Genomic DNA, 12,454 nt, shown 5'->3' on the forward strand with positions numbered 1-12,454 from the left:
ACCTCAGATGAGAGTAAAATTAAATATCGTAAAACTCTATTAAGGAGTTTCTCAAAGAACTTGAAAATTTAAATGTTTCAACCAAGGGAAACTTCTTAAATTGTGTTTAGCGGCTAAGTGAAAAATTATTTATACTAAGCAGGATAAATTCATGAATGTGGATCTACTTAAAAAGGTTACGATATATACGTAAAAAAAAAGTTCTACTGCATGTTTAAATTTTTTATAAAATTCTTAATCCAATAACGTAGCAACAAAAGTGGTGAGCAACGCAGTGTGTTGAGACGAGCGGAGAGTGGTAGCGGTCCCCTATCGCCTGCCCTTGGTCTTCTTCTTGGCGCCGCCCGATGGCTGGGTCTGGCCCTGCTCGGAGCCCCCCTGCTTTGCCGTCCGGGTCTTCAGCTTTGGGATCATCTGGCCCAGGTACAGCATCACCGAGTCACCTGCCACACGACCGCTGCAGCTGTCACCACCAACACACACACCTGCACTCCAATCAGAGTGAGACTGATACATGATACAGGTTTATAACTCTTCAGACATGCCTCAGTGTCTGTAACAGCATTAGGCAGACACACTTTAATACAGACTTCTCCGAGATTATATCTCAAGTTACATTATATGAACCAAAAAAAATTTTCTTTTTATCAAGCTACTCAAATTTTAAATATGTATTTTAAATAGGCTAGTATGCATATGTGTATGTATGTACATATATGTATGTTTGTACGTGTGAGTGTGTGTATTTATCTAAAAAAATATACAAAATATTATGTGTACACATCTTAGCTCTCAGTATACTGCATTTGGTAGGAGTAATTTGTGAAAATGGAACGGAAGTCGATGAATAGAAATGTGCGACAAAGATGGTGGAACCACGTGTAACATATATATGTGTATATACTTAGTAAATATTAGGTTACATACCAAACATATTGTTACATTCCAAGTTGGCCCGGCAAGGCAACTCTGAATAATAACAAAGACACAATTTTCACTCTTCAAGTTGTGTTGCGATTTATTACTTTTGAATGTCAATTATTTTAAAGATTACATTTTACATTTTTGTATTGTGAATTGCTGCAGCCGGACATCACACCGGTCCAATGACGACACGACAACTGACATGCACCACGTAGTTACCGTCCCTTTACAAGACAAAACAAAGGGAGGCAACTCCGTGGGCCAACTGACCAATCACATTATTTCCTGAAAAATACTGGCATGGGGAGACACATCACGCCACACCATGGTTCACCCTGATTGGTTGACGAGACAGCGCCCAGCGGATGTTGCAGTTTCTTGGTGCGCAGTTATACGTCCATGTGCTGGGATTTTCCAACAACGCACTATCTTGAGGCGTGATAAATGACTCGTAGGTGACAGTTTGTCGCACCTGTGTTCCTTTCTTTTATAACCTTCTATAATGTTATAGTATGTTCTTATTCTCGCTGCCCAGAATAAGCCTTGAAATTTATCAAAATGTAATTAATACATATTATAATTTTAAGTAATTAAGTAAATTATAATGAAACAAATAATAAAAACACCAAATTTCGTTAAACATAATCCAAATTAATAATAACTATCAAAATTCAAATGAAATACCTGGAATGCCTAAGCATAATAAAAAGACATTAATAAAAATAATTATAAACCATTAAAAAAGAAATAACATAAACATTCTCAAATAAAATGCTATTTGTAGTAGGGAACAGGGATTCTGCAATGTTACAGTATTGGTGTACCAAATGAAAATTTATGATAATGTAACTACCCTGGAATATATTTGGTAAAGTAAAATAGTCATAGTAAAAAGTAATTACAAGTTTTAAAATATGCTTTGAAAATGGTATTACGTTGATAATACAGTGTCTCCTCCCTATACTTAAATTGTCCGAAATGCATAGTGGTAGAAAGCATGCTTGTTAGTATGAAGGGACAGGGTTCAAATATTGCCACTGGTAACATTTTTTTACCTTTTTAATAACATTATGATATAATAATATATAATAAAAATGTTGAATCAGCTCAATAAGGTTAAGGTTTGTTTGTAGGAAGTTATTACAAACTGATTTTAGTCATTTAAGCAAAAACAAATTTACAAACATTTAGTTAGTGTTATAAGTGTTTTAAAATGTTTCAGGTTGATATTTTAATAATGCCTTAGAATAATAACTTCCAAATGTGCGAAAACTTTATAATATAAAAAGTTTAAAATTTTTTTAACAAGATGGAAAGTTTGGAAAATACCTGAAAGATAACACCACGTTCAAAATGCTTTAGAGAACCAACAAAATGTTCAATATCTTTGACACCATGTTCATCCCAATACAATTTTCCTGGCTAATAAATTAGAGGTATTATTAAAATTGAAATTATATTTTCTTATGTCTATTCAAGTCTACAAAACATTTCCCATCATAATTTAATTACCATAACATTTACTTTGGCACACCAATACACTTAAGTACATTTCTCGATATTCGTGAAACATGCATAGTTGCATGTTGCCAAACGTGGGTAGACGATTTTGGCGCGTAGCCATGTATTTCTGCATGCGTGTGCATTGGACTTTCAACATGTCAAATTTTTGTTCTGTAATGCACAATTATTTCATTGTATATCAGGTGCCTACTAAAATTTCACCCTAAGCACGCCAAAAGAAGTATAACCTCAAAAATGCAGGCTATGATAATTTCCATCTAGAGGGAAATGTCACATGTTCAACGTTGAGGCCTTTACATGCGACACATTGGTACTCCTGTAGTTTGGCTAGCCTTGAAAAATTAATAGTACCATCTTCTGAAACAGAATAATTATAGATAGGTTTTGAAACAGGGAAATATTTTTACAGTTTTTCCTTAAAAACAATACTTTTTGTATGTATTTATCACGCCCAGCATTATTTTTAAGAATTCTACGTTAAATTGTGTGTCCGAGTTTCATATTATAAGTTTATTTGCAACATGAGAACACAAATATTTGCTTGTTACCAGGTTAGATGTATACACATCATTTCCGAGTACTAAAGACTTGCTCACATATTTATTTTGTGCTTTACATCTTGTCAACGAGGTAATTAGAGAAGGTATTACAACACTAAACAAACAGGGATATTAGGAAAGAAATGATTCATGGCCTATTATAGTAAGGAACATCTCAGCATTCATCTTGAGTGATTTCAGGATGGCCATAATAGGACTTTGGAATGGCAGTACATTGTCCAGAGCTGCTTGCCTGATAAAATGCAAATTAGTACAAGTTCCAAAAACATAGTAATCTCATCCAACAAAAATTTTTGGTTATGATTCTCAGGTCTGTCAGCTACATTGAAAAGAACTAGGGGCGTAAGCTCCCATGATTCCACAGAGGTTGCACGGACATTTTACTGAATGTTTTCGAGAGGTATAAATAATTTTCAGGAGTGAAAACACACCAATGTGAACCTTAGGCTACAGTGATACTGGATGCTGCTACTACTGTATACAAAAATAAGTACTGGTAAATATATGATTAATTATAAAAATTACATTACATGTATTAAACACAGTAAAATTAAAAAAAAAATAGTACAACTATATTTTATTATTATGTGTTATAATTATAAATATTTAAACTTTACAAATTTCTGAATATCTTTAAAATAATACAAAAGCAAATTAAATTGAAATGGGGTATAAGCCCTGTAGCAAGGAAATTTCACATAAATGAAATTTTATTTTAAGTTCCTTCTAAACTTCCGCAGCCCTTTTGTTCCTACCACCCTCGCCTCAAACTCACTTCACTTACCTTACTTGCCTTACCCCCTACCTCCTACGCAGACTGCTCCCCAGAACACAGAAAACAGCCTCGCCAGTTTATCAAGTCATCTCCTATCCTACAGTGTGCCATGCTCAAGGACTGGAACCATCACAGGTATATTTATAATATTGTTACGAGGTGGCCAGAGGTAGTGGAGCAGCACACTGGCCGCGCTTATCTCTAGGGAAACCCCACTGCGACCCAGGTAATGCCCGTCTCTCCCCCTCTCCTGAAGTGGGCGCAGCATAGGTACAAGTATCCATTAACACGGTCAATACCTTCCTTCCCCTCCCTCAGAGTTTTCTCATTTGAGTCCAGGAATGGAGCTTCTGTGTGTGTAGAGGGCTCTGCAGGTACCCAGGCGCTCGTGGCTTGGAGTGGTGTAACTAGGACACCATTGTTCTCACAGCTTCGAGTGCTAACACTGGATTATCGGGGACCAGGAGATCCGTTACGGTTGTGTTGTACGTCCGGCAGACGAGGGAGTAGTGCGAGGCAGTGTGTTGAGACTGAGGTCCGCGATAAGAGATGAACAGTAGAGCCAAGCTCTAGTGAGAAGAGTAAAAAGTGGACCTCAAAGGTGTGATACAGACATTTAGAATATTATAATTTAACTGATAGTAAAATTATTAGTTAGTATATAAAATATTATTTTATTAATTGTCTATCATTTCAGACCTGTATATTTTCCACTCGTAACAATATGTAATATGTATAATAGTACAAAACATGTTGCAGTGATAAAACACTGGACTCTCATTCTAGGGGACCTGGGTTCGAATCAAGGTCAGCTATTATTATTTCAGTTTTCCATGGTTTCAACAAAAAAACCACATGAATACTGGGAAAGTGTCTTCCCACAGGCCATGGCTGATTGCTTCCCAAAATGTTCTGTGTTGTGAGCACTACCTCACTGTCGACTAATTTTCAACGTAAATAAATAAATAAAAAACTTTCCAAATATGGTAAAACTCAGTAAAGAAGTTTTTCAAGGTATTAGGAGATTCAAAATTATCAAAGGGGAAAAATTGAGTATGTATTTATGGGTCAAGTGCTATATTTTTTCAACTTGTTATGCAAGAAATTTTCTGAAGAGAGATATTCTGAAGAGGGCTTTACTGCATTACAAATTGACAGCTGTGCTACTACCGCCATGCCACATGGCCACATGGGCAACTCACGGTTGGGGAAGCTGGGGTTCACAGGAGTGCCATCATCGTTCCTCAGCTGCACGCGGATGCGCCCACGATGCGTCATCTCCTTGCTGCGCTCCCGGCTGTACAGCTTGTTCTCCACGCCGACCTTGAGCGAGGCTGCCACCAGCACATCCCGTATCTCCTGGGCCGTGGGGTTCTCTACCGCCTGCGGGCCAGATCACATGAACTAACAAAACTAACTATTATTGTGAGAAAAAATTCAAGACCTAGGAACATTTTTTATTACTCAACTTGTAAATAATGTCAATAAGTGTCAATAAACAGAAAGTCCATAAAAATCTCAAATACAATTTCTCTGACTATTTTTTTTTAATAATAAAATTACCTATTTTGCGATTTTGAGAGGAATAATGAAAATACAACCTCTACCATTCCTGTAGCTGGCCTAAGATTACATATAAAAAATTCAAATTCAAACAAAACCTTGCATACTGTGCACTAAAAAACAATCTGAACAATTTCTTTCACAGTCTGGGTGATGGCAAATTGGAGCATGAAATTTCCCTCTCAAATTACAATTGGGGAATTTCCAAGACTTTTCCAGGATTTCAAGTAAATTCCCTGACCTCCCCTGACCAACACTAAGTTCCCTGACTTTCCAGAACATGAACACCCACAAAAATAATAAAAGAATGAATAAGCTAAACATCTTTTCAACCACGAGGGGCGAGACGAGTAAACCTACCATTTCACAGCAATGTTCACTGTGTTTCCTACTTGCGAATAATTCGAGTTTGCCTCTGCCAGAAATCGAATCCGGAGCGCCTTGTGAGAGGCGACTGATCCGACAGCTTGAGCACCATGGCTCTCCAGTGTCGATAAAAGATCACAATGCATCAAGTCTGTAGCGAATAATGCAAACAGACAACTAACATTCATTTTTGAGTGACCTTAATAACATAATGTAATCATGCAGTCAACTATAAAGACTAATTTTTTTACAACGGAAAGGTTGTATAATTGTAAAGATTCTGGTTTTAATTTTTCAGGTTTTGAGATAATTTTTGCACCTAAGAAATTTAATTATTTCAGCTAACAAACAATATTAAATTATAATCATCAAATGTGTCTGCTGAGGTGGCAAGTTGTAACCTGATATTGATTGCTTGTTTTATGAGTCACTGATATTATAACATACAGGAAAATAAACCCATTTTTAGAAATCACCCATTACAAAGATAAAACTTTTTATGTAAGCTCTTTAAGTGGAGGAAAATACATGCAGTATAAATTATGTTAACTGGAAATTTTTTTGAATTTATTACACTTGGAAATTTCCTAGGCATTCAGCTCTTAAGGGTTGGCTAAGACTCACTATGCTTACACCTGACTGAGAAGTCAAGGAATTTGAAAGTGACCCAGAAAATACCTGAAAATGTTAGGGAAAACTTTGAAAGGCCAGGTAAACTATTACTTATACACAGTAAATTTTATTTTGAAATATAGTTTAGGTCATATAATTTCCTTCAAAGCAAAAAAATTCTCTAATGCAAAAACAATACAATATTTGGATAATAGCAATAAAATGCTACGAGGGTTGATTGAAAACTAATGCAAAAATTGCAATAATTTTTTTTTTTAATTGTTACCAGATTTTCACAATTTTTGTTGTACCTGAAAGCTAAAAGTGACCAGTAGCGGAACCAGAGAGGAGGGGGGGGGGGGGCTAAGGGGCTCAAGCCCCCTCCAAAAGCATCTGGGTCCACTATTGTTTTAGTGTTTGCCTTGATAAAGCCTAGCCTCAGCTGGGTCAAGCCCCTCCCAAACCAAAATCCTGGATCCGCCACTGAAAGTGACCTCTATGTAATGCACTGTTCACTTTTCGACATAGTCTCCATCCCTTTCCAAGCACTTGTGCCAATGTGTGACTAATATATCAAATCATTCGGAGAAGAATTCCTGTTTTTGTTGGAGACACCAGGCTTGAATAGCAGCTTTCACCTCATCATCAAAATGAAAGATAAAACAGTTCACACATAATAAAAACAATTATTAACATTAACTGTTAAAATATCCATTATTGTTAGCTGAACTTGGTAACATGTACCAAGCTTTAAATTCTTCATAGAGAAACTTTAAATCACATTAATCTGCAAATAATGAATTTTGAGTTGCAAAAGTAACACTCTACTTGTTCATATTTTTTTTATTATTTACCATCAGAAAAACACTTTAATACTTGATGTAGAACATATATATCTGAAAACGAAAACTAATCGTAATAGTAAAATCTTTGTAAACAGATATATGTCATTCACTGCTTGTGCTGTACTGAAATAGCTAAATGCTGCATAAAAGAAAAAGCAACAATTATGGCACCATCCATGTTTCTTTTTCATGTTCAACAAATTGTTTGTTTAAAGCTATAACCACACAGGGCGCTATGCTCGCTACGCAAGTAAAATATAGCCAGCTGCAACTCAGGTGTCACTGGTCACACAAAGCTGTGTTCGCTATGTTGGCGACATTGCCACGTGTTTGGTTCTCGGCTATTTTTCTAAAACGTCGCTGACACTGCGCATGCACAGATAAACAAAAACATCTATTTTCATGCGGCATTGTGCTATACTTCTGTGTTTGCTATAAATTAGTATCATGTTGATGGAAAAGTTCATTGAAGAAGTACGAAAATATCCATGTATATGGAATAAATCGACAGAAGAACATAGAAAGCAGATACCTATACGAGATAATGACTGGGATTTGATTTCAAGGGAGGTTCACTAATGCTGTGTGTTAAGGAAATAGTAATTAGTGATGTGATTTCCCATTGGTCTTAATTTTCCTTTTATTTTGTTTATAATGTCATGAAATCAGTGTTTAATGACCTCAAGCAAATAGTCAATCGTTCTTCTGCTAAAATGCTCTCCCTGAAATTTAAATGTTCCTTCTCAATTTTATTCTTGCTGAGAAAAAAAATGCTATCAAACTGAATTGTATTTATTCTGAAATAATCCACAAATTTGACTTCGTCCTCATGCACCTGCTTAATCAAATTTTGAAATTCACAAAATTATTTTCTTTTTAAATTGACTTCATAAAACCATTACTTTTTTACTTTTACATACTGTGAGAGCCAGCAGAATATTATCATCATCGGAATCATCACTCGAATCCCACGGCATGCATCTCTCTGACATCGCAAACTAGACTATCCCGTCTGGCCACCTGGTGCAGTGAATATAGCGTAGCTTTCTGTGTGTCCTCGCCTTTATTATGCAAATGAGCTCCCCCAGTCTTTAACGTGTCAAATCATGGTATTATTTTTCAGTCATGGCTTCTGTGTACTACAAACTGTGAAAATCTCTGAAAAAGTAGGAGTGAAATTGAGAAACAGGCTTCCCCTTCCCACTCATCCAGGACATTCCACGGAAACCCATATGTCAAGTGTCACGTCTGTTGGGGAGGTTCGCCAGCACACAGCGTTTATAAATGGTATAAGCAAGGCAGTCTATAGGCACAGCAAGTAGTTTTTCAACTGATTCGTAAACAAAGTTCAAAAATGGCATGAATGACAGTTTGTAGACACTTGCCAGAAAAAAAAAATTTGTTATGGCTTTCAAAAATTCACAGGTTTCTCTCAAGTTTCTCAGCACTAAAAATATTCACACCTAATTCAAGGTTTCCAGATTTTCCTGTTTGGGTGGCTGTTCTGATTAACTAAGACATTGATATACTACATAGTATGAAAAATTACAAACACTGTTTTGTAACCAAGTTAACCACTGTCCATTTCTATGTGTTTTCCAGGTTTTGAAGACACCTTTTCAGTTTCCTGAGTTTTCCCTGTTTCCCAGATTTTCCCTGTCTCACAAAAGTAGGATCATGTCGCCCCAGTTGCACCATGGTCGGGGCACGGTCAAGCCTCTGAGCTGCTCCACCAATCATCGGTATCCATGTTCCAGACAGGTCTGTAGACTATCAAGCTTACAGGGGCCATGATCTGGGTCTACGACAAGCATCTGGAATCTGGACTTGGTACAAATGCAGAGGCAAGCCACGTGGTGAACTTTCACGCTAAACACCCGGTATGACAGCAAATTTCACGAAAAATAAAAACCCCATTGTAGTTTTTGTGCTCGGTAAGCACAAGGGTTCTTTTCCCCACGTCAAGTCACATGATAATCTGCATCCAGCCAATCTCAAGCAAACTAGTGATGGATTTTTTTTTGACATTCTGTACTTGTTATTGCTAAACATTATTTCATCAGTTATCTGCTGTAATACCTTGTCTTTTGGGATCCTCCTGCCTTCAGACAAGGACTTCTTGCTGTTTACATATGCCGGGTAGATGCAAATCCACCTGCGAGCAAGACGCTACTTATTAGTGATGCAAGGACAGTAATAAAGTATCCCACCAACGAGAGTACTCTTCTGACAGTTAACTCATCAAAGCTTTTAGTATGACAGCTGAATATTCTTCCATAATTTCTGAGGTAAATAATGGTAAAGGTTGGTTAGCCTAGATCTTTAGAAAACAATGAAATAAGTTATTTAATGGAATTAAGTTATGTAGAATGGCAGCTTAAGGGCCCCACCTACCTGGGCAGAGTTTCAGAAAAAAACAACACAATTTAAAAACTACTCATGATATTCTAGTGGTGTTTGTTTACAAAAAGCATTTAAGAATTCACTGAGGATGGATGAGTAGTTCATATTTTTAGAAGAGTGAAAATGGCTCAAATGCTTGTTTTCTAAATAATTTTTGGGCATGAAAAATCTTGTATTAGTTTCTTGAAAGCATTCAAGGGAGTTACATTAAAACTCATATCTTTATTTATCCACCATGTAGTGTTATGGTTAACGCTCAAAACTCATAGTCGCCCCATGCACGACGAGAAGACTGCCTTGTGCTTAGAGGCGATACCACGCTACGAGCACCACACTTATCATTCAGCAATACTAATAAATATAATGCTTGACTAGGCAGGCCCTTTAATGCTTCACTTGAATCTGTCAATAAAGCACACTCGTTCATGGGATAAACCATTTAATGGCGTAGTTAGAATTTTATGTTATATATTACTTTAATAACCTCTTTATTGGATCTTGGATAAGTATACAATTTAGATTATACAACATTAAAAGCAAGTTTAGTTTCTGTACTTTGTAAAATATTTTTTTAATATAGCACTTTTAAAGCTATGTGTGTTTTATCCAGTAAACCTAGAATACATTATTTCTACAAATGCAGTACGTGAAATAAAACTTACACTCAAACACTGGTCAGTATGTAGGTTTGAATATTTTTAATGAAATTTATGTGTAAACATCTTAGCTCTTGGTATACCTACTCCATTTGATAGAAGTAAATTTCATGAAAGGAATGGAGTTAGATTGAAACGGAAATAAGTAAACACGTTACTGCCATCTGTGGAAGTCTCAGATGTCGAAAAGATGGTGGATTTGTGCGATTAACCTGCATATAATTTTTTCGTGAACATCGCAAAATTTACACCATGCATAGGTATTAAAAAAAACTTTATGTTATAATTTATAGTCATAAAAATAAATAATGACCACTTCAAAAATACAAAAGAATCATGTCTTTACAACCCTTAGTTAAAATGCTTAAATGTACAGATAACGCAGCTTTAATCATACTGTAAAGACACAACAAATTATTAACCTACATTTATTAGATGCTGTGAAAAATAAAAATATTTTATGATGAAATTTTTACTGTTTAATTAACATTAAATATTGAATCAGCTCAATAAGGTTAAGGTTTATTTGTAGGAAGTATTTACAGGTTGATTTTTGTCATTTAAGCAAAAACAATTATACAAACATATACCTACTTAGTGTTACAATGTGTATTTAAAATGTTTCAAGTTAATTTTTTTAAAAATGGTTCTATTTACTGAAAGTTTTAGTTTGCAAAATACTTAAAAGGTAACACCACATTCGTAATGCTATAGAGAACCAAAAAAATGATGCGGCCATATTTTAATTTCTTCCAAATTCTCACAAGGATTGCCGATGTGTCGACTAAAATAGAGGTTTCTAGGGATGCGAGACTCATCCACTAATGCGTCCCTACATCCATTAGCTTCGGAATAGTGTTTTATTTTGTTTGTATATAATATTACTCTAGATTTTTGGCATAAGATTTGTTAAAAATATATAAGCATACATGATAACTTATTCAGACTCAAATAAAAACCTTAATAAAAATTACCGAAAAGCAAACTTAAACCTACAGGTTTCTTTAATCCTCATTATAAATATTTTTAATATTTTGATAACTGACATTTATAAGTTATGCTACATTAAGTTTTTTTAAAAGTATTGACGTTTTTCTGAATTATCGTAGATATCAGGACTCAAAATGGCTATGTGCACATTAGTACGACCAACTGTCAACAGGTAGTAATAGCAGTAAAAATATTCAGATACTGTCATTCATTAAAAATGCATCCTCTACATTGTGGCTGCATTTGCTAAGAGATTTAGGGATGTGTGTGCTATGGAAACATCCCACTGTATTCAGATAATGATAATTTTCCTAATAAATATTTGGTAGTTTTAGAGTTGCGATCATACATTATGACTACTCAAGTTTAAAATTGGTATTATAGGATATTTTAAATATCATAACGTTTTCTTTTGCACACAAATATGCATGGTACATCCCCTAATGTTTGCGAAAGTTAATACATGCGGGTGCATGTTGCCACACGTGCGTCAGAATTAAAAAAAAAAATTGTCATTGCAGGAAGAAGAAAAAAAAACAATACAGGCACAATAAAACAGTGTTAAAGAATTCTTTCACTTCTTAAAAAAAGGCCTTTCAATATTTCTAAAGACGTCTCTCTCAGTGAGGAATGTGGAACTATTCATGTGAAAGGTAAAGGCCGACACATGAGACCTTCATATTTGACAGTCTCGAATGAAACTATGTTATCAAAAACATATTTTCACAAATTACCTACGATTTTTTCACATGTAAGTGACAATATTGCAGCTGAAGGTTAGGTTTTGCTATGTCATTACAATACCGTTATTTCATATCTACGAATGCATTAATGTTTATAAAACCAATAAGATTAAACCAAAATGTCTAATTAAAAAAAGTTTTAACCTTTCCCGGTCACTATGTTTTTTATCAGGCGTCCACATCAACAACGGAGCCGCCATTTTATCTACGGAAACCAAAGACCACTGTCAGCTAAACAGTCTATGTGGCATTTTTATACTGGAGAGAAAAAACGCGCGCTTAAAAATAGAAAACATCCAGGGGGTAGGCGCTCCCGATCGGCTAACTTCGGAAAGGATCGGCATTTGCGGCCAGTTGCAGGAAGGTAGCATTGCTGCCGCTAGACTCTTGTCATCAAACCAGTGAAACTATAATGGTGTGGTGTTACGCGTCAATTTGTGTCTCTGTATAAAGGAACCCTTAAATTCACAAACGAGAGAGCCACACCCGAAGT

At 35.6% G+C, this 12,454-nt stretch overlaps 1 protein-coding gene across 1 annotated transcript; it reads right to left on the bottom strand.

The window, feature by feature from the left end:
• Window positions 1-207: 207 nt before the first annotated feature.
• LOC134527676 (signal recognition particle 19 kDa protein) lies at window positions 208-12,221 on the bottom strand. Its single transcript, XM_063360569.1, has 4 exons — window positions 12,106-12,221; window positions 9,249-9,324; window positions 4,986-5,166; window positions 208-443 (listed from the first exon to the last, which is right to left on the bottom strand). Exons 1-4 carry the CDS (start codon window positions 12,159-12,161, stop codon window positions 310-312), a joined length of 447 nt encoding a protein of 148 aa, XP_063216639.1. The 5' UTR covers window positions 12,162-12,221; the 3' UTR covers window positions 208-309.
• Window positions 12,222-12,454: the final 233 nt, after the last annotated feature.

This window comes from Bacillus rossius, chromosome 1, assembly GCF_032445375.1.
Source record: "Bacillus rossius redtenbacheri isolate Brsri chromosome 1, Brsri_v3, whole genome shotgun sequence".
NCBI lineage: Eukaryota > Metazoa > Arthropoda > Insecta > Phasmatodea > Bacillidae > Bacillus > Bacillus rossius.

What these genes read in the sequence shown, in the direction of transcription:
- LOC134527676 (XM_063360569.1), bottom strand. Translation starts at nt 12,161, where the DNA reads ATGGCGGCTCCGTTGTTGATGTGGACGCCTGATAAAAAACATAGTGAC. An exon ending in AAACATAGTGACCGGGAAAG is followed by an intron (nt 9,325 to 12,105) that starts GTTAAAACTTTT and finishes TCTTGCTCGCAG; the next exon opens with GTGGATTTGCATCTACCCGG. An exon ending in GGAGGATCCCAAAAGACAAG is followed by an intron (nt 5,167 to 9,248) that starts GTATTACAGCAG and finishes TCTGGCCCGCAG; the next exon opens with GCGGTAGAGAACCCCACGGC.